The 22,682-nt window shown below is 42.5% G+C and overlaps 2 protein-coding genes across 9 annotated transcripts in view; both read left to right on the forward strand.

Annotated features, from left to right (window-relative positions):
* The window catches only part of LOC111962398 (myocyte-specific enhancer factor 2A-like), a 315,332-nt gene that overhangs the window by 277,696 nt on the left and 14,954 nt on the right, over nucleotides 1-22,682 (forward strand). For 4 of the 7 annotated variants that reach the window (XM_023985464.2, XM_070443042.1, XM_070443043.1 and 1 more), the window contains exons 4-5: nucleotides 3,887-4,021; nucleotides 7,230-7,443. In XM_023985464.2, coding sequence (XP_023841232.1) covers nucleotides 3,887-4,021; nucleotides 7,230-7,443 — 349 coding nt within the window. Of the gene's footprint in view, nucleotides 1-3,886; nucleotides 4,022-4,089; nucleotides 4,225-7,229; nucleotides 7,444-22,682 lie in introns of all 7 variants that reach the window. The other 3 variants (XM_070443040.1, XM_070443044.1, XM_070443046.1) reach the window with 1 other exon arrangement.
* LOC111962396 (multiple C2 and transmembrane domain-containing protein 2) overlaps nucleotides 1-22,682 on the forward strand; it is a 264,113-nt gene that overhangs the window by 173,367 nt on the left and 68,064 nt on the right. The window lies entirely within an intron of this gene.

Raw genomic sequence — 22,682 nt, forward strand, 5'->3', positions numbered from 1 at the left:
TTAATCCCACCACAGTGTCCGATTTCAAAAAGACTTTACGACGAAAGCATACCATGCGATTATGTTAGGTCAGCACCTAGTCACAGAAAAACACAGCCATTTTTCCAGCCAAAGAGAGGAGTCACAAAAAGCAAAAATAGAGAGAAAATGTATCACTAACCTTTGATGATCTTCATCAGATGACACTCATAGGACTTCATGTTAAACAATACATGTATGTTTTGTTCGATAAAGTTCATATTTATATCCAAAAATCTCAGTTTACATTGGCGTGTTATGTTCAGTAATGTTTTGCTTCCAAAACATCCAGTGATTTTGCAGAGCGCCACATCAATTTACAGACATACTCATAATAAACATTGATAAAAGATACAAGTGTTATGCATGGAATTATAGATAAACTTCTCCTTAATGCAACCGCTGTGTCAGATTTCAAAAAAGCTTTACGGAAAAAGCACACCATGCAATAATCTACAGCGCTCAGTACAGCGCTCAGAGACCAAAACAAGCCATACCCGCCATGTTGTGGAGTCAACAGAAGTCAGAAATAGCATTATAAATATTCACTTACCTTTGATGATCTTCATCAGAATGCACTCCCAGGAATCCCAGTTCCACAATAAATMTTTGTTTTGTTCGATAAAGTCCATCATTTATGTCCAAATACCTCCTTTTTGTTCACGCGTTTAGTTCACAAATCCAAATTCACGAGGCGCAGGCCAGACGAAAAGTCAAAGTTCCATTACAGTTCGTAGAAACATGTCAAACGATGTATAGAATCAATCTTTAGGATGTTTTTATCATAAATCTTCAATAATATTCCAACCGGACTATTCCTTTGTCTTTAGAAATGAAAAAGAACGCAGCTACCTCTCATYGGCGCGCGCCTAACTGAGCTCTTGGCCTTCTGCCAGACCCCTTAGTCAAACAGCTTATTCTCTCCCCCTTCACAGTAGAAACCTGAAACAAGGTTCTAAAGACGGTTGACATCTAGTGGACGCCGTAGGAAGTGCAATATGACCCCATAGACACTGTATATTGGATAGGCAAAGACTTGAAAACCTACAAACCTCAGATTTCCCACTTCCTGGTTGGATTTTTTCTCAGGTTTTGCCTGCCATATAAGTTCTGTTATACTCACAGACATCATTCAAACAGTTTTAGAAACTTGAGAGTGTCTTCTATCCAAATATACTAATACTATGCATATCTTAGCTTCTAGGCCTGAGTAGCAGGCAGTTTACTCTGGGCACCTTATTCATCCATGCTACTCAATACTGCCCCCAGCCATAAGAAGTTAAAGTAGTTGGCAATATCAGTGTTTTATTTTATTTATGAGCCATCTGATTCAATGAATGATGGAGCTGAGTTTGCCATTTTCCCCAAAATGTCATTGAAGGTGTTCCAAAGCTCGCTGTTGATATCACGWACATTATCAAGCTTTTCACGCATATTATTCAGATACTGATTGTTAACACTTGGTGGTCTATAGCAGGTTCCCACAAGGCTTTAGGTGAGGCAGATGAACCTTTAGCCATATTACTTCAACAGTATTTAACATGAGATCCTCTCTAAGCTTTACAGTAATGTGGTTCTGAATATAGACCCGCATCATATTATAACCATGTATTGCTACCACTGTATCATCAAAGGTATTATATAAGTGAGTTTCAGATATAGTCCGAATATGAATGTCATCTGTTACTAGCAAGTTATTGATTTCATGAACCTTGTTTCTTAGCCTACATATTTTAATATGGGCTATTTTTAGCAATTTTATGGGATGCTTAATTGTTTTTATTGCTTTACTGGGAAGCTTATCAGATGTAGACATGCTTATGTTATTTATGTTTGATCAGGGTGAGCTTCACACAGTGGACTTCCTACTAGGGCACACCACCTCAGTGCTAACAGTATAACTCTGGTTCATAGGCACATGATTACTGCATACAATAGCTGTAGTTTGATTCAGTACTGGTACATTTGTAAAAGTTAGAGTAAACTGTGCCTTGGTAGACACGTACATTGTATAGTAGGAAATCATTGAAAACCAGTAAAGTTTCATATTTCAATCCTAGGAAATCCGACAGTAATGTGTCATACCCGGCTTGTCAGCATGCTGGGATCTGGGTCCTTCCACCAAATCGGCACCTTTTAAGAAGTGTAACTTGGTCATAAAAAACTTTAGATTTCACAAAATGTTAACATTCTGTCATAAATAGCACATGTTCAACTTCATAGAAAAAACATGTTTTCCCATCTCAAATTACTATAGTAAGTGTCTATTAAGTGCCAAATAAAGTAACAGGGTTGACCATATTAGGGTTGAAGATTTCATCTTAAATGCCTTTATTCATATAAACAAATCACATTTATTGAATTCATCATGTGGTTTATATTAAAGGSCACTTAATTTAATATAACAGGCTTTAAAAATGCAATATTCAATATTGGTGCACAATACTTAAAATATAAAAGTGTTCTCAAAAGGCACTATTTTCGTGGAACGACCCAGTTACTGTAAGCAGGGCTGGGTAAGACATGTTGTTAGATAGAGATCAGCTCAAACACCACTGTACTGTCAGAGAGCTGTCAGCAGATGCCAGCTGCTGCTGCAACGCCCATGAACACCCACACACACACCAGCGTTACCTCCTGCACCTCTAGGATAATGGAGATGGAGGCAGAGACGAAGGGCTCATTAGTGCCTTTGAGTCCTACTCCTCTCCCTCACACGGTGACCCCTCCATCCAGAGGAGTCAGTGACTACTGTAGACATCCGGCTCAGAGGCAGCCCAGAGACAGGGTAGGTCACCGCTCTGGGCCTGCACCAGCCTGATAGGGGAACCTGAACAGCACATATATAAATCAAACTTGATGTTCTCTGACTGGCTTGATATCACATGCTGTCACGTGCTGTCATGGGTTCTCGTTACCACCATCATTCACAGTTTTAACAAAGCGGAGAGAACCGCTCCTTTGATAGAAAGTTATAACAAGCACAACACAGTTTTCACTCTTTTTATTTAGTTAATTTGATAGTGTGCAGTCCTGTTAAGAGGTAAATTAAAGCTCATTGGACGTCTATATCACACCATACTGTGTGCTCTTTACTCTTACAATAATCACTCCATTTCATGCTCTAATAAGCGTATTTGACCACATACAGTATAGTAATCCATTTTATTTCCTACATTACTTAACATTGATAAAATCCCATGAGTGGCAGCCATGCTGAATTAAAGTCTGCAATGTTTTAAACTGCTGCTCTGTGGGATCCTCTTATACCGGGGTGTCTTCCAGCCGGGTGGCTTATGATAACTGAAAGATAATGAAATATGCATTGAAACACACACATGCAGCAAGAGAGGGGGAAGATAGAGAGAGAAGGGGGGTTGGGTAGAGGTTGAGAGGCGTAAGAGAGAGAGTGCAGGGAGAGGAGTGCAGAGAAATATTTAGTTTATTCTGTGATGGTCTCTAAAGGATGAAAGGATAAGGTTTGACATTTCAATTTGCCTATCATTGTTAACCATTGCATAGGAAGACAGTATTCATCCCGTTCCCTGCTCATACCAGCACACTGGCAAGCCCAAAAATAACAAATTAATTCAAATATGTTTGGATTATTTATAAATGTACACGTGAAGCCAGGTGTATTATAATTGATGTATTACAAGTCATTTAATATCTGTCATATGTATTCAATTAATTAGTGTCTTGACTTGAATGATGCCTTTTATTTATGTTAGTATTTTTGATCATGTTTTGTTATGGGAACAGGTTTGTAGAGGTGTATTATAATCTACCTAGACAGAGAGTCATGTGGTAGTAGACTGAGTATCCTGCAGTATATGTTGTATGTGTGAATTGTGCAATTTTATTTCAGAAATTAAGAAACAAAGGCCATAATGACCTGTGTGCCAGTCCTGATCCAGATGACTGTTTTGGGCACAGCCCCCTCATGGACGACCGTTTCGGCAAACTAAGCGAAGAGAGTGATTTAATGTACAAGCGCTGTGGTGTAAGTACTTTTTTCCCTCTCCTGCCATTTTGTGTTGATTCCTGTTTTTATGTTGATGTTCACTACAGGCGCTAAACAAGAAAGAACACAGAGGCTGTGATAGCCCGGACCCTGATGCCTCATATGTCCTCACCCCTCACACAGAAGAAAAGTATAAAAAAATTAATGAGGAGTTTGATAATATGATGAGAAATCATAAAATCGTAAGTAAATGCAATGATTTTGCTGCTTGGCTTTGTGGCACAAAGGATTTTAACCATCTTTTGGTTTTACTTTTTCTTCTTTTTTTAATTATCCCCCCTGCAACCTCTGTCAACTACTATAAGCAAACATGGACTATTCAAGCATAACCTTTTTTCTGTTCATTGGAAGTGTATTTGTTTATTTTGTTGATTTGTTCTGCAACTTATATTTTGGCACACCCTGATAAGATCACATTGTTATGACAGGTTGAACCTTTTTAAAGCTCTATTAGGAAGATCATATTGAAAACTATAAGAAAAGGAAAGTGCATTTTTGTTATTGTGGAGAAGCTTCTTTATTATTAAAGACACATTTCCCCCTGAAAAAAAAGGGCAAGATTCCTCCACTGGCTTAAATATTGACTGGTTCTGTAGCTTTGGTGATTTATGTGTTTTTTCCCAAAACCCAATTTTCACCCCCAAGCAGATCGAGAAATTGAATCTCTTTCAGTGCCTGGATCATTTGGCGAGGGGGAGGATAATTTTTTATTCGTTTTTTTATCTTCCGCCCCTTTGCTCATTGTATGATCTCTCCTGGTTTCTCATCTTGGTGGGTCCTCCATTCACGTGGGCAATTCAATAAGTATTCGCCAAATCACAACATCAGTGGACTATCACTGTTTATTTTCCACTCTTTCATCAAGCTACTATCAGACTGGAGGTTACCAAAGTACCCTGGAATTACACAGAGCTTTACCTTAAGACAATAGTGATCTTATTGCGGGTGGCAATCATAGAATCCTGCATAAAGTATAGTGCTTCAACTGTTTTCTCTCTAATTCTGACATGGAGAGCACCATTGTTTGCAATTAACACACTAATAATATCACTAACTGACTGCCTCACTGGACTATGCTGTGAATGGAGTGGTCTCACTGTCACCAGTTACTCTCACAAACTATTTGGATTGTCAGCACTGCACTGCACTGACATGGAGTTTTGATCCAAAATGCAAGTCGGAAGTTTACATACACCTTAGCCAAATACATTTAAACTCAGTTTTTCACAATTCCTGACATGTAATCCTCGTAAAGATTCTCTGTTTTAGGTCAGTTAGGATCACCACTTTATTTTAAGAATGTGAAATGTCAGAATAATAGTAGAGAGAATGATTTATTTCAGCTTTTATTTATTTCATCACATTCCCAGTGGGTCAGAAGTTTACATACACTTAATTAGTATTTGGTAGCATTACCTTTAAATTGTTTAACTTGAGTCAAACGTTTCGGGTAGCCTTCCACAAGCTTCCCACAATAWGTTGGGTGAATTCCTCCTGACAGAGCTGGTGTAACTGAGTCAGGTTTGATTACATTGTGTATCCTTGCTCGCATACACTTTTTCAGTTCTGCCCATAACTTTTCTATAGGATTGAGGTCAGGGCTTTGTGATGGCCACTCCAATACCTTGACTTTGTTGTCCTTAAGCCATTTTACCACAACTTTGGAAGTATGCTTGGAGTCATTGTCCATTTGGAAGACTCATTTGCGACCAAGCTTTAACTTCCTGACTGATGCCTTGAGATGTTTCTTCAATAGCTCCACATCATTTTTCTTCCTCATGATGCCATCTATTTTGTGAAGTCCACCAGTCCCTCCTGCAGCAAAGCACCCCCACAACATGATGCTGCCATCCCCGTGCTTCGCGCTTGGGATAGTGTTCTTCGGCTTGCAAGCATCCCCCTTTTTCCTCCAAACATAACAATGGTCTTTATGGCCATTATGGCCATTTTTGTTTCATCAGACCAGAGGAAATTTCTCGAAAAAGTATGATCTTTGTGCCCATGTGCAGTTGCAAACCGGTCTGGCTTTTTTTATGGCGGTTTTGGAGCAGTGGCTTCTTCCTTACTGAGCGGCCTTTCAGGTTATGTCGATATAGSATTAGTTTTACTGTGGATATAGATACTTTTGTACCTGTTTCCTCCAGCATCTTCACAAGGTCCTTTGCTGTGGTTCAGTGATTGATTTGCACTTTTCGCACCAAAGTACGCTCATCTCTAGGAGACAGAATGCTTCTCCTTCCTGAGCGGTATGATGGCTGCGTGGTCCCATGGTGTTTATACTTGCGTACTATTGCTTGTACAGATGAACGTGGTACCGTCAGGCGTTTGGAAATTGCTCCCAAGGATGAACCAGACTTGTGAAGGTCAACAATTTTTTGGCTGATTTCTTTTGATTTTCCCATGATGTCAAGCAATGAGGCACTGAGTTTGAAGGTAGGCCTTTAAATAAATCCACAGATACACCTCCAATTGACTCAAATTATGTCAATTAGCCTATCAGAAGCTTCTAAAGCCATTTCTGGAATTTTCCAAGCTGTTTAAAGGCACAGTCAACGTAGTGTATGTAAACTTCTGACCCACTGGAATTGTGATACGGTGAGTTATAAGTTAAATAATCTGTCTGTAAACAATTGTTGGAAAAATTACTTGTGTCATGCACAAAGTAGACGTCCTAACCAACTTGTGAAAACTATATCCGGAGTGGTTGAAAAACGAGTTTTAATGACTCCAACCTAAGTGTATGTAAACTTCCGACTTCAACTGTATATTTTGGGAAATAACACAATTAGACTACCTACAATAAAAGAAGAAACGTTGATGATCTGCAGTGCTGACTATTACAATGCAAGTCTGAACACCTGGTACAAGACACTTGCTATTGTGCATGTTTTGATCTGTAATGTTTTTTAAATAGCAAAATTATTGTTTTGTGCATTTACAGAAATATAGTTGTCATCTGTACATTTTATACATTAGTATTTATAAATTATACAGGCTCATGACAGCATCCAATCAACCTAGATTTGGAACATTGCCATCAGTTAATATGACTGCTCTGTTAACCATACCAATGTGATTGATGTGGCACCATCACAGATGCCATCTCTGCCGTCTCCTTCCCCGTGTGACCCTCAGCCCAGCGCCAGGTCTTTGATTCTCTTCATGTCTCTGTGTTTCCCTCCTGTAGCCCACAGCGCTGCCCCAGCAGAACTTCCCCATGCATGTGGCAGTGCCAGTCTCCAACCAGAATACTATGTCCTACAACCCAGGAGGATCCATGAGCAGCCAGGCCCTGGCTCAGGCCGCAGCCTCTCTGAGTGACAGCGGGATGCTCTCCCCCCCTCAGGCCTCCTTACACAGGAGCGGGGGTCAGCAGAGGCCCCCCACTCAAGGCAATGCGGGTCAGTACCACTACACCTCACTGTTGTTTTCACTACACCTGACAATAGTACGTACATGGTAGTAACTATGTATGTACTTCTCCTATGAACTAGTGATGCACGACATATGCCTAGTTTCCTGAAAGTCACATATGAACACATTTATTTTAGGTTATATAAAGAACAGCTATGCATGATTTAATGAAAAGCAGCAAACAGACACAACATTGTTTCACATTTTTTAATAAACAGAAACAGGCAATAGGCTATACAGCTGGCTTCACAGTTTCCCCACCAAATAGGCCTACAAGGAAACTCGACATATATCGATGATGTTGAGTATGCGAGGTGGTCTGTGGGCTACTTATTACCTTCCACAAAAGGTTTTGCTTGACAAAAAGATGAGTAAGAATTCTACATTCCATGTATTCTGGAGCATGAGTCCAGCTTCTTTGGAAGGATTGAGTGCTGTATCCAGGCTGATCCCTGGCTCCCAGCTGAAGGATGCAGATGGTTAATCATATAATTTCATGCATCTTATTAGCTGGCATGCTGGGAAGGACAGACCTGGCGTGGGTCCCAGCCCAGCCGGAAAAGTATGTCCTCAGGAGGTACTGATTAGTTCACTGTTGCTCTGCCCGACAGGCCCTCAGCTCAACCGGCTGCATACATTTTCCTACGACATGGTCAAAGGCCTCTCTTGTCAATTTCAATTGGTCATTCCATGCTTCTTGGCACACTTCATTGCATGCGAGGGGACTGTATTTGTTGTCTGTATGTGAGTATTGGGAACATTAAAGCTGCAATATGTAACTTTTTGGCTGACCTGACCAAATTCCCATAGAAATGTTAAGTTATAGATCTGTCATTCTCATTGAAAGCAAGTCTAAGAKGTGGTATATCTTTTCTATATGCGCTATTTCTATTCTTCCATTCTTAAGTTTAGTTTTTGTGTCTTTTACTTTCGGTTTTGTACTCCAGCTTCATTTCGCTGAAAATACAATATTTTTTGTTATTTAAAAAAATTATCTTAGCAGTTTAGATGGTAAAATMATTCTCTACACTATACATTGCTTGTTTTGCCACAAACTGAAATTAGTCAAACTATTAGAATTTTAGCAACCAGGAAATAGTGGAGCGTTTTCGACCGGCTCAAATCAGTCTTATGTAGCAAAATCTGAAATTGTGTGTTTTATATTGGGTAAAAGTAGAGACTCAAAATGGTATATCATACACTACAGTCGTGGCCAGAAGTTTTGAGAATGACACAAATATTAATTTTCACAAGGTCTGCTGCCTCAGTTTGTATGATGMCAATTTGCATATACTCCAGAATGTTATGAAGAGTGATCAGATGAATTGCAATTTATTGCAGTGACTCTTTGCCATGCAAATAAACTGAATCTCCCAAAAACATTTCCACTCCATTTCAGCCCTGCCACAAAAGGACCAGCTGACATCATGTCAGTGATTCTCTCGTTAACACAGGTGTGAGTGTTGACGAGGACACGGCTGGAGATCACTCTGTCATGCTGATTGAGTTCGAATAACAGACTGGAAGCTTCAAAAGGAGGGTGTTGCTTGGAATCATTGTTCTTCCTCTGTCAACCATGTTTACCTGCAAGGAAACACGTGCCGTCATCATTGCTTTGCACAAAAAGGTATTCACAGGCAAGGATATTGCTGCCAGTAAGATTATACCTAAATCAACCATTTATCGAATCATCAAGATCTTCAACGAGAGTGGTTCAATTGTTGTGAAGAAGGCTTCAGGGCGCCCAAGAAAGGCCAGCAAGCGCCAGGACAGCCTCCTAAAGTTGATTCAGCTGCGGGATCGGGGCACCACCAGTACAGAGCTTGCTCAGGAATGGCAGCAGGCAGGTGTGAGTGCATCTGCACGCACAGTGAGGCAAATACTTTTGGAGGATGGCCTGGTGTCAAGAAGGGCAGCAAAGAAGCCACTTCTCTCCAGGAAAAACATCAGGGACAGACTGATATTCTGCAAAAGGTACAGGGATTGGACTGCTGAGGACTGGGGTAAAGTCATTTTCTCTGATGAATCTCCTTTACGATTGTTTGGGGCATCCGAAAAAAAAAGCTTGTCCGGAGAAGACAAGGTGAGCGCTACCATCAGTCCTGTGTCATGCKAACAGTAAAGCATCCTGAGACCATTCATGTGTGGGGTTGCTTCTCAGCCAAGGGAATGGGCTCACTCACAATTTTGCCTAAGAACACAGCCATGAATAAAGAATGGTACCAACACATCCTCCGAGAGCAACTTCTCCCAACCATCCAGGAACAGTTTGGTGACGAACAATGCCTTTTCTAGCATGATGGAGCACCTTGCCATAAGGCAAAAGTGATAACTAAGTGGCTCGGAGAACAAGACATCGATATTTTGGGTCCATGGCCAGGAAAGTCCCCAGGCCTTAATCACATTGAGAACTTGTGGTCAATCCTCAAGAGGTGGGTTGACAAACAAAAACCCACAAATTCTGACAAACTCCAAGCATTGATTATTTAAGAATGGGCTGCAATCAGTCAGGACGTGGCCCTGAAGTTAATTGACAGCATGCCAGGGCGGATTGCAGAGGTCTTGAAAAAGAAGGGTCAACACTGCAAATATTGACTCTTTGCATCAACTTCATCTAATTGTCAATAAAAGCCGTTGACACTTATGAAATGCTTGTAATTATACTTCAGTATTCCATAGTAAKATCTGACAAAAATATCTAAAGACACTGAAGCAGCAAACTTTGTGGAAATTAATATTTGTGGCATTCTCAAAACTTTTGGCCACGACTGTACAGTTGAGGAACAATGGGAAAGTCATTCTGCTTTGAAAGTTGATAAACTTGTAAACTCACTTTTGAGAAAATGGCCTTTGAATGATTTGGTACTATTTAACCATGGCAATGTGACTGGGAATATGGCAGAATACAAACAGAGTAGTCATTCCCTCCGCAAGGCAATCAAACAGGCAAAACATCAGTATAGAGGCAAAGTGGAGTCGTAATTCAACGGCTCAGACACGAGACATATGTGGCAGGGTCTACAGACAATCACGGACTACAAAAAGAAAACCAGCCAAGTCGCGGACACCAATGTCTTGCATCTGGACAGGCTAAACACGTTATTTGCCCGCTTTGAGGATAACAAAGTGGCACCGACGCAGCCAGCTACCAAGGACTGTGGGCTCTCCTTCTCCGTGGCTGGCCCAGACGGCATCCCTAGCCGCGTCCTCAGAGCAAGTGCAGACCAGCTGACTGGTGTGTTTACAGACATATTCCCTATCCCAGTCTGCTGTCCCCACTTACTTCCAGATGGCCACCATTGTTCCTGTACTCAAGAATGCAAAAGAAACTGAACTAAATGACTATCGCCCCGTAGCACTCACTTCTGTCATCATGAAGTACTTTGAGAGACTAGTCAAGGATRATATCACCTCCACCTTACCTGTCACACTAGACCCACTTCAATTTGCTTACCGCCCCAATAGTTCCACAGACGATGCAATCGCCATCATACTACACACTGGCCTATGCCATCTGCACAAGAGGGAAACCTATGTAAGAATGCTGTTCTTTGACTATAGCTCAGCATTCAACAACATAGTACCCTCCAAGCTCATCATTAAGCTCGCGGCCCTGGGTCTGAACCCCGCCCTGTGCATTTGGGTCCTGGACTTCCTAACGGGACGCTCCCAGGTGGTGATGGTAGGAAACATCATCTCCACTTTGCTGATCCTCAACACTGGGGCCCCACAAGGGTGAGTGCTCAGCCCCCTCCTGTACTCCCTGTTCATCCATGACTGCGTGACAATGCACGACACAACAGTATTAGACTGGATTACCAACAATAACGAGACAACCTACAGGGAGGAGGTGAGGGCTCTGGGAGTGTGGTGTCAGGAAAATAACTGCTCACTCAACATCAACAAAACAAAGGAGATGATCGTGGACTTCAGGAAACAGCAGAGGGAGCACCCCCCTATCGACGGGACAGCAGTGWAGAAGGTGGAAAGATTTTAAGTTCCTCGGCGTATATATCACTGACAAACTGAAATGGTCCACCCAGACAGTGTGGTGACGAAGGCGCAACAGCTCCTCTTCAACCTCAGGAGGCTGAAGAAATTTGGCGTGTCACCTAAAACCCTCACAAACTTTTACAGAAGTACAGTTGAGAGCATCCTGTATCATCGCCTGCTACGGCAACTGCACCGCCCACAACCGCAGGGCTCTCCAGAGAGTGGTGCGGTCTGCACAACGCTTCACGGGGGGCAAACTACTTGCCCTCCAGGACACCTACAGCATCCGATGTCACAGGAAGGCCAACAGATAATCAAAACCAACCACCCAAGCCACTGCCTATTCACCCTGCTGTCATCCAGAAYGCGAGGTCAGTGCAGATGCATCAAATTTGGGACCGATAGACTGAAAAACAGCTTCTATCTCAAGGCCATCAGACTGTTAAATAGCCATCACTAGCACAGAGAGGCTGCTGCCTACATACACAGACTTGAAATCATTGGCCACTTTAATAAATGGAACACTAGTCTCTTACATTTTTTCTTTTTTCTTTATTTCAACTTTATTTAACCAGGTAGGCTAGTTGAGAACAAGTTCTCATTTACAACTGCGACCCGACCAAGATAAAGCAAAGCAGTTCGACACATACAACAACACAGAGTTACACATGGAATAAACAAACATACAGTCAATAATACAGTAGAAAAAGTCTATATACAGTGTGTGCAAATGAGGTAGGATAAGGGAGCAAGGGCAATAAACAGGCCATGGTGGCGAAGTAATTACAATATAGCAATTAAACACTGGAATGGTAGATGTGCAGAAGATGAATGTGCAAGTAGAAATACTGGGGTGCAAAAGAGCAAGATAAATAAATACCTACAGTATGGGGATGAGGTAGTTGGATGGGCTATTTACAGATGGGCTATGTACAGGTGCAGTGATCTGTGAGTTGCTCTGACAGCTGCTGCTTAAAGCTAGTGAGGGAGATAGGAGTCTCCAGCTTCAGTGATTTTTGCAGTTCGTTCCAGTCATTGGCAGCAGAGAACTGGAAGGAAAGGCGGCCAAAGGAAGAATTGGCTTTGGGGGTGACCAGTGAGATATACCTGCTGGAGCGCGTGCTACGGGTGGGTGCTGCTATGGTGACCAGTGAGCCGAGATAAGGTGGGGCTTTACCTAGCAGAGACTTGTAGATGACCTGGAGCCAGTGGGTTTGGCGACGAGTATGAAGCGAGGGCCAGCCAACGAGAGCATACAGGTCGCAGTGGAGGGTAGTATATGGGGCTTTGGTGACAAAACTAATGGCACTGTGATAGACTGCATCCAGTTTGTTGAGTAGAGTGTTGGAGGCTATTTTGTAAATGACATCGCCGAAGTCYAGGATCGGTAGGATGGTCAGTTTTACGAGGGTTTGTTTAGCAGCATGAGGGGAGGATGCTTTGTTGCGAAATAGGAAGACGATTCTTGATGTAATTTTGGATTGGAGATGCTTATGTGAGTCTGGAAGGAGACTTTACAGTCTAACCAGCCACCTAGGTATTTGTAGTTGTCCACATATTCTAAGTCAGAGGGATGGGCGGGCAGGTGCGGGCAGCGATCGGTTGAAGAGCATGCATTTAGTTTTACTAGCATTTAAGAGCAGTTGGAGGCCACGGAAGGAGAGTTGTATGGCATTGAAGCTCATCTGGAGGTTAGTTAACACAGTGTCTAAAGAAGGGCCAGAGGTATACAGAATGGTGTCGTCTGCGTAGAGGTGGATCAGAGAATCACCAGCAGCAAAAGCGACATCATTGATGTATACAGAGAAAAGAGTCGGCCCGAGAATTGAACCCTGTGACACCCACATAGAGACTGCCAGAGGTCCGGACAACAGGCCCTCCGATTTGACACACTGAACTCTATCAGAGAAGTAGTTGGTGAACCAGGCGAAGCAGTCATTTGAGAAACCAAGGCTGTTGAGTCTGCCGATAAGAATGTTGTGATTGGCAGAGTCGAAAGCCTTAGCCAGGTCGATGAATAGGGCTGCACATTAATGTCTCTTATCGATGGCGGTTTTGATATCATTTAGGACCTTGAGCGTGGCTGAGGTGCACCCATGACCAGCTCTGAAACCAGATTGCATAGCGGAGAAGGTYCGGTGGGATTCGAAATGGTCGGTGATCTGTTTGTTAACTTGGCTTTCGAAAACCTTAGAAAGGCAGGGTAGGATAGATATCGGTCTGTAGCAGTTTGGGTCTAGAGTGTCTCCCTCTTTGAAGAGGGGGATGACCACGGCAGCTTTCCAATCTATGGGAATCTCAGACAATACGAAAGAGAGGTTGAACAGGCTAGTAATAGGGGTTGCAAAAATTTCGGCAGATAATTTTAGAAAGAGAGGGTCCAGATTGTCTAGCCTGGCTGATTTGTAATAATAATGTTACTTTAATAGTACATATCTTGCATTACTCATCTCATATGGATATACTGTGCTCTATACTATCTACTGTATTTAGTCTATGCCGCTCTGACATTGCTCATCCATATATTCTTAATTCCATTCCTTTACTTAGATTTGTGTGTATTAGGTATTTGTTGTGAAATTSTGAGATACTACTTGTTACTGTACATATTGCTGCACTGTCGGAACTGGAAGCACAAGCCTTTTGAAACACCCACAATAACATCTGCTAAACACGTGTATGTGACCAATAAAATGTGTATTTGATTTGATTTGATTTTTACTATTGGAGAGCCCTTTTTTGTCTACACCCATCGTTCACACCCTCTTAAGCTTTATCCCCACCCATCTCTTTAAGGAGATGTACTAACAACAGCCGTCAAGCACCCAAGCTAACTTGCTATCTACTTCCAGACACAAATGAGGGAACAGCTCACTGAACATTACTCGCCCTAGCAGAGCTGGTTAGGCTGTTATGTTATCCAGAGCGTTGGTGACTGTAACTGTGCTGCTGYCAATAATTTAATCATCCTTTTTTGCCGATATTCAACAGGTTTTGAGGGTTCGGACATTCATCAGCTATTCTGCTCTCTGACACACTCAGACGAGAGTGCTCTGAAATCTGAGTAGATGACCAGACTGAATTTACGAACTCACCCGAAGTGGTTACTTGCATAGTMGAGTCTTTTGTTAAGACATGTAGCTAGCTAGCTAGGTAAACAGTGAACCATAATCCCAACTCATGACATTACTACCCTGCATGAATCTGCAGGCACCAAACTGAACCAAACAGGTTCAATGTTAGCTAGCTAACATTAGGATATAGCTAGTCAAGCAAATGGCTCTGAGATATGAATAATTAGATCATACACGTAACGTTAGCTAGCGAGCCAGCCAGCTAATGTTAGCTAGCTAGCTAACAGTACACTTTAACTTTAAATGAAACTACTTTCTGTCAAAATTAGAAACGTGTAATATCTGAAAATGTAGCTAGCTAGACTATCTTACCSATATACATCATTCATGGATGGATCTCCTGTCGGATGCCATGGTTGCCCTTAATTTGAAGATGTAATCCGGAGACAGGTGTTTTCTCCATCTCCTTAGCTATCATACTCGAATTCAACTGATTTCAAAACACTTATGCAGTTTTACTACATGATACATTTTTAAAAAGGTGCGTTAGACAGAATTACCTAGACATACTGACCAGCTCAAATAGACAGAAGCGTGCTATATGGCAGACCAATCCAAACTCATCTCTCGGCATGTCCAGCCCACTCATTATCTCAGCCAATCATAGCTAGCGGGAAGGTTGTGTCTTTTCTGTGGCTAAACCAACTAGGCTCGTAATTTAAAAATGTAATTCGTATTTAAAGATTGGCATACAAGTTTGTTATTAACGCACATGAAAGTTCACATGTACGAGAAGGCATTTCTGTCCAAAAACATATTTTGATTATAACATTTTTTTAAAGTTCACATTCAAATGGCTCTCCTGTAAAGTAGTGATCCGCGACATACGGCTAATTTCCTGAAAGAGTTCACATATGCAGGTTCGAGTGATGGGACACTGTCCTTACTGTATAGCAAGACAACCAAGCAGAATGTCAGCATGTTCTTTTCTATCCTCAACACCCTGACAGTGTTCAGTATGTTATTCAGACTGCAGCTAGACATGTTGGAGTAATGATGCATCCAAGGCTCCAAGACCAGAGGGACAGGTCTTTATTTTGCAATTTTTTCCAAAGAAGAGGAATAGATGGTTGAGTACAGTAACCCGAGGAAAATGGCGACAGCTGTTAATGTCTGGCCCGCCGCTATAGTAACACACAATCAAACCACCAAGGACACCAGGAAGGTCACACATCCAACTGTTCCTTCTGGATAGTAACAGAACATGACTGTCTCTTGTTCTCAATGGACTGCTCACTTTGTGTTGCTCCAAACATGTTTTGTTAAGGGTTTAGAGATGACAACAGTCACTATATTTTCTTAGGGGCTATTCCTTCATTAGGAACTTGTCTGTGCCTGAAAGAGTTAACATACTAAAGGGTAGTGTTGAGGCGGCTGATTCTCTTTACAACCTTTCCTTTAAAACTGACACCTCCATACCACCATCCCTCCTCCAGTTTCCTTCCTCCTATTGACAGGTGCATCTGTTTTTCCCAGTAAGTAACAAGGCAGCCCTTATATGGCTGGAGAGAGCCTGCAAGATGCCAAGGCCAGCAGAACCCTGGAGCTATTCCGGCCATGACATCCCTCTAAGTCTTTTGTACACAATGACCGGACAGCCTGTCATGGCTGCTATGTGCTCTGTGAGAGGCAGAGGCAGGTGGACATTAACCACTTTCCTTGCCAGGCAGACCACTGTGTCTCATATGATACAATATTAGGGAAAGTGAAAGTGAATACCTAGTCAGAAACACAAGCACCTGCGATACAATCTGTAAATCTGTGTACGCGACCAATAAACTTTGATTTTTATATTGCTTTATATATATATACAGTGCATTCGGAAAGTATTCAGACCCCTTGACTTTTACCACATTTTGTTACGTTARGGCCTTATTCTAAAATGTATTCAATAGTTTTTTCCCTCAACAATCTACATACAATACCCCATAATGACAAAGCAAAAACACGTTTTTAGAAATGTTTGCAAATGTATTAAAAATAAAAACGGAAATATCACATTTACATAAGTATTCAGAACCTTTACTCAGTACTTTGTTGAAGCACCTTTGGCAGTGATTACAGCCTCGAGTCTTCTTGGGTATGACGCTACAAGCTTGACACACCTGTATTTAGGGAGTTTTTTCCATTCTTCTCTGCAGGTCCTCTCAAGCTCTGTCAGGTTGGATGGGGAGCGTCACTGCAGAGCTATTTTTACGTCTCTCCAGTGATGTTAGATTGGGTTCAGGTCCGGGCTCTAGCTGGGCCACTCAAGGACATTCAGAGACTTGTCACGAAGCCACTCCTGCGTTGTCTTGGCTGTGTGCTTAGGGTCGTTGTCCTGTTGGAAAGTGAACCTTRGCCCCAGTCTGAGGTCCTGAGCGCTCTGGAGCATCTCTCTGTACTTTGCTCCGTTCATCTTTCCCTCGAGCCTGACTAGTCTCCCAGTCCCTGCCGCTGAAAAACATCRCKACWGTATGATGCTGCCACCACCATGCTTCACRGTAGGAATGGTGCCAGGCTTCCTCCAGACGTGACGCTTGCCATTCAGGCAAAAGAGTTCAATCTTGGTTTCATCAGAGCAGAGAATCTTGTTTCTCATGGTCTGAGAGTCCTTTAGGTGCCTTTTGGCAAACTCCAAGTGGGCTGTCATGTGCCTTTTACTGAGGAGTGGCTTCTGTCTGGCCACTCTACCATAAAGGCCTGATTAGTGGTGCTGCAGAGATGGTTGTCCTTCTAGAAGGTTCTCCCATCTCCACAGAGAAACTCTGGAGCTCTGTCAGAGTGACCATCGGGTTCTTGGTCACCTCCCTGACCAAGGCCCTTCTCCCCCAATTGCTCAGTTTGGCCGGGCGGGCCAGCTCTAGGAAGAGTCTTGGTGGTTCCAAACTTCTTCCATTTAAGAATGATGTAGGCCACTGTGTTCTTTGGGACCTTCAATGCTGAGAAAAAATGTTGGTACCCTTTGCTAGATCTGTGCCTCAACACAATCCTGTTTCGGAGCTTTACGGACAATTTCTTTGACCTCATGGCTTGGTTTTTGCTCTGACATGCACTGTCAACTCTGGGACCTTATTTATACACAGGTGTGTGCCTTTCCAAAAAATGTCCAATGAATTTAATATAGCACAGGTGGACTCCAATCAAGTTGTAGAAACATCTCAAGGATGATCAATGGAAACAGGATGCACCTGAGCTCAATGTTGAGTCTCATAGCAAAGGGCCTGAATACTTATGTAAATAAYCTATTTCTGTTTTTGCTTTGTCATTATGGGGTATTGTGTGTAGATTAATGAGGAAATTGTTTTATTTAATCAATTTTAGAATATGGCTGTCACGTAACAAAATATGGAAAAAGACAAGGGATCTGAATACATTCCAAATGCACTGAATACTAGAGACAGACCACTTGACTTTTTCCACATTTTGTTACTCTGAAATTGATTTTAAAAAACAATTTCCTCATCAATATACACACAATAGCCCATAATGACTAAGCAAAAACATGTTTTTAGAAATGTTTTTGAAATACCTTATTTACAAAAGTATTCAGACCCTTTGCTATGAGACTCAAAAAAAAWATATATTTTATATTTCACTTTAATTTAACCAGGTAGGCCAGTTGAGAACAAGTTCTCATGTACAACTGCGACCTGGCCAAGATAAAGCAACACATTGCGACAAAAAACAACAACACAGAGTTACACGTGGGATAAACAAAAGTACAGTCAATAACAATAGAAAAATCTATATACAGTGTGTGCAAATGGAGTAAGGAGGTAAGGCAATAAATAGGCCATTGTAGCGAAGTAATTACAATTTAGCAAATTAACACTGGAGTGATAGATGTGCAGATGGTGATGTGCAAGTAGAAATACTGGAGTGCAAAAGAGCAAAAAAAAAGTAAATAAAAACAATATGGGGATGAGGTATGTAGTTTGATGGGATATTTACAGATGGGCTGTGTACAGCTGCAGCAATCGGTAAGCTGCTCAGATAGCCGATGCTTAAAGTTAGTGAGGGAAATATTAATCTCCAACTTCAGCAATTTCTGCAATTCGTTCCAGTCATTGGCAGCAGAGAACGATAAGGAAAGGCGGCRGAAGGAGGAATTGGCTTTGGCGGTGACCGGTGAAATATACCTGCTGGAGCGCGTGCTGTGGGTGGGTGTTGTTATGGTGACCAGTGAGCTGAGATAAGGCGGCGCTTTACCTAGCAAGGACTTATAGATGACCTGGAGCCAGTGGGTCTGGCAACGAATATGTAGCGAGGGCCAGCCGACGAGTGCATACAGGTCGCAGTGGTGGGTGGTACATGGGGCTTTGGTGACAAAACGGATTGCACTGTGATAGAATGCATTCAGTTTGCTGAGTAGAGTGTTGGAGGCTATTTTGTAAATTACATCGCCGAAGTTGAGGATTGGTAGGATAGTCAGTTTTACAAGGGTATGTTTGGCAGCGTGAGTGAAGGAGGCTTTGTTGCGAAATAGGAAGCCGATTCTAGATTTCATTTTGGATTGTAGATGCTTAATATGAGTCTGGAAGGAGAGTTTACAGTCTAGCCAGACACCTAGGTATTTGTAGTTGTCCACATATTCTAAGTCAGAACCGTCCAGAGTAGTGATGCTAGAAGAGCATGCATTTAGTTTTACTAGCATTTAAGAGCAGTTGGAGGCCACGGAAGGAGTGTTGTATGGCATTGAAGCTCATTTGGAGGTTTGTTAACACAGTGTCCAAAGAAGGGCCAGATGTATCCAGAATGGTGTTGTCTTAGTAGAGGTGTATCAAGGAATCACCCGCAGCAAGAGCGCCATCGTTGATATATACAGAGAAAAGAGTGGGCCCGAGTATTGAACCCTGTGGTTCCTCCATTGAGACTGCCAGAGGTCCTGAAAACAGGCCCTCRGATTTGAYACACTGAACTCTATCTGAGAAGTAGTTGGTGAACCAGGCGAGGCAGTCATTTGAGAAACCAAGGCTGTTGAGTCTGTAAGAATACGGTGATTGACAGAGRCGAAAGCCTTGGCCAGGTCGATGAAGACGGCTGCACAGTACTGTCTTTTATCGATGGCGGTTATGATATCGTTTAGTACCTTGAGCGTGGCTGAGGTGCACCCATAAACAGCTCGGAAACCGGATTGCACAGCAGAGAAGGTACGGTGGTTTTCGAAATGGTCAGTGATCTGTTTGTTAACTTGGCTTTCGAAGCCTTTGGAAAGGCAGGGCAGGATGGATATAGGTCTGTAACAGTTTGGGTCTAGAGTATCATCCGCTTTGAAGAGGGGGATGACCACGGCAGCTTTCCAATCTTTAGGAGTCTCGGACGATATGAAAGAGAGGTTGAACAGACTAGTAATCGGGTTTGCAACAATGACGGCGGATAATTTTAGAAAGAGAGGGTCCAGATTGTCTAGCCCAGCTGATTTGTACGGGTCCAGGTTTTGCAGCTCTTTCAGAAAATCTGCTATATGGATTTGGGRGAAGGAGAAGCTGGGGAGGCTTGGGCAAGTAGCTGTGGGGGGTGCGGAGCTGTTGGCCGGGGTTGGGATAGCCAGGCCAGCCGTAGAGAAATGCTTATTGAAATTCTCGATTATCGTGGATTTATCAGTGGTGACAGTTATTCCTAGCCTCAGTGCAGTGGGCAGCTGGGAGGAGGAGCTCTTATTCTCCATGGACTTTACAGTYTCCCAGATCTTTTTGGAGTTAGAGCTACAGGATGCAATTGAGTTTCTTGTGCCTTGAATTCTAAATAAATCACAGACTGTCACCAGCAAAGCACCCCCACAACATCACACCTCCTCCATGGTTCTCGGTGGGAACCACACATGCGGTGATCATCCCCTGAACAAGGCAGTTAACCCACTGTTCCTAGGCCATCATTGAAAATAAGTTTTGTTCTTAACTGACTTGTCTAGTTAAATAAAGGTAAAATAAAAAATGTAAAAATCTTGCATCACTTGAGGTGTCACTGCAGACCTGGGTTCGATCCCAGGCAGGCGACGCACAATTGTCCAGGTTAGGGAAGGGTTTGGCCGGCCGGGATTTCCTTGTCCCATCACTCTCTTGCGACTTCTTGTGGCTGGTTGCCAGCTGGACGGTGTTTCCTCCGACACATTGGTGCGGCTGGCTTCTGGGTTAAGCTAGTAGCAGTGCGGCCTGGCAGGGTCGTGTTTCGGAGGACGCATGGCTTTCGATCTTTGCCTCTCCCGAGTCCGAAGTGAAGTTGGGACAAGACTGTAAACTACCAATTGAATATCACGAAATTGTGGAGAAAAAGGGGTAAAAAAACAAAAATGTAAGCCCTTTATCTACTTTGCCAGATGATCTTGTGGATACCATTTTTATGTCTCTCTGTGGAGTTTGAAGGAAGTTTCTTATTATCATTAGCGGAATTGCTAACTAGCGTTAGCGCAATGACTGGAAGTCTATGGTAACCAACGCTAGTTAGCGTCAGCTTGCGAAACTACCTCTAACTTCCTTCCAACAGGATGCAGAGACATACAAATGGTATCCATGAATTCATCTGACTCTGGGGAAGTAGATAGAGGGGTTCATTGCCAAAATCCCGAAGTATCCCTTTAAAGCTATAGATCTTAAATGTAATTCTGTCCTGAATCGTGACAGAAGCCTAGACATGCTGGGTATAAGTTTGAGTCAGAGGTTGGTGAGGTGATTGAATACTCTGAGTCAGTGCTGTGTGAAATGTTTGGTCTGTCTGTATTTGGTCTTTGGCAGTGCTCGGAGCCCTGACCCTGTGCTGGGTAAGCGTTAAGGTTGTGGGGTTGTATGTACCAAACTGGGTGGAACAGCAGAGACAGACTGCTTGGGAGAGAAACCTCTCTCTTCAATGCTGCTGTCAGATGGCCATTTCTTACATAGCTCAGATTTTTCACAAGCTGCAGCTATTGGGAGAAGAGAGGCCTTTTGGACAAAGCAGACGGAATGCTCCTGTCTTGTACTGGTTGCTCTCTTTTCTCCCTCGGTGGTGTGGCTTGATATCTCTACTAAGAAGAGCTTACAAGCATGGAGAATGTCCTGGGAAATGCTCAGGATCAATGATTAAGCCTCGGGAATGGTGGCCCTGATCCGAACACTAATCCTACCTGTCATGCCAGCTCTTGTCCTTGGAAAGAAACCTCTCTTAATATTGACATGCACAGACAAAGTGCAAAATAATCATTTTGTCCATGGACATGACATCTCATTGCACCTTAGCATTTCTCTCTTCCACATTGTGGAAGCATAAGTACTGCAGCTGGAAAGCTGTAGCTTTTTGGAGCCGTTGTCATAGTTTCCTTTCTGCAGCAGTGTGAAGGAAATACATTAGAGGTCTTTGTCATTTGATTGGAATTGAGTATGTATTGATTCAGAATGAACATGAGCCTGTTTTCAATCCGAGAACATAATAATATTAAAACAAAAACATGAAAGTGTGTTTCTGTTAATGCACCACATCTTACGTTAAGCCACAATGGGATTTTCTATTTTCATACATTCATTTCACCCTTAGAACATTACAGGCAGTGCTAAATGTACACAGTGTTTAACTTGGGTAAATGATGCTCGGCAGAGAGGGTAATCGAGCACATGAGGAGCACAAAAGCCAGTGTTTAAATAAGGGGGGAAAAGGGCTCCAATATTCCTCCTGGAGAGGTCTCGCAGTGGCTCAGTCCCAGTGCTCTGCAGACATGAATCATGATAGATAAGGAGATTGGACTGAGATTATGTTTGAGCCCCGGGGGGGGCTCCATAAAGTAGCCTGGGTCTTGGTGACCATGACAAAAGGCGAGTCAGGGTCTGAATATTCACTCACAAAGTACAGTATTTTGGTTTTGCAGGCAAATTGTTCTAGCTATTTTTAAATATATATTATGTACATATTTTCATAGAGAGGTTTTTGATAGAAATTAATTTTAAATTGRTCTGTCTGGAATGAGCCATCTGTATTGGCTCTCGTTCAAATACCTAGACCTTGTCTCACAAGAATATGAACTTCTCATGCTTTGCTCAAYCATATATGATATGGATGTAATTAAAGCAACTGTGATATATACAGTTGAAGTCGGAAGTTTACATACACTTAGGTTGGAGTCATTAAAACTCGTTTTTCAACCACTCCAC

This window comes from Salvelinus sp. IW2-2015, linkage group LG4q.1:29, assembly GCF_002910315.2.
Source record: "Salvelinus sp. IW2-2015 linkage group LG4q.1:29, ASM291031v2, whole genome shotgun sequence".
Classification (NCBI taxonomy): Eukaryota; Metazoa; Chordata; class Actinopteri; order Salmoniformes; family Salmonidae; genus Salvelinus; species Salvelinus sp. IW2-2015.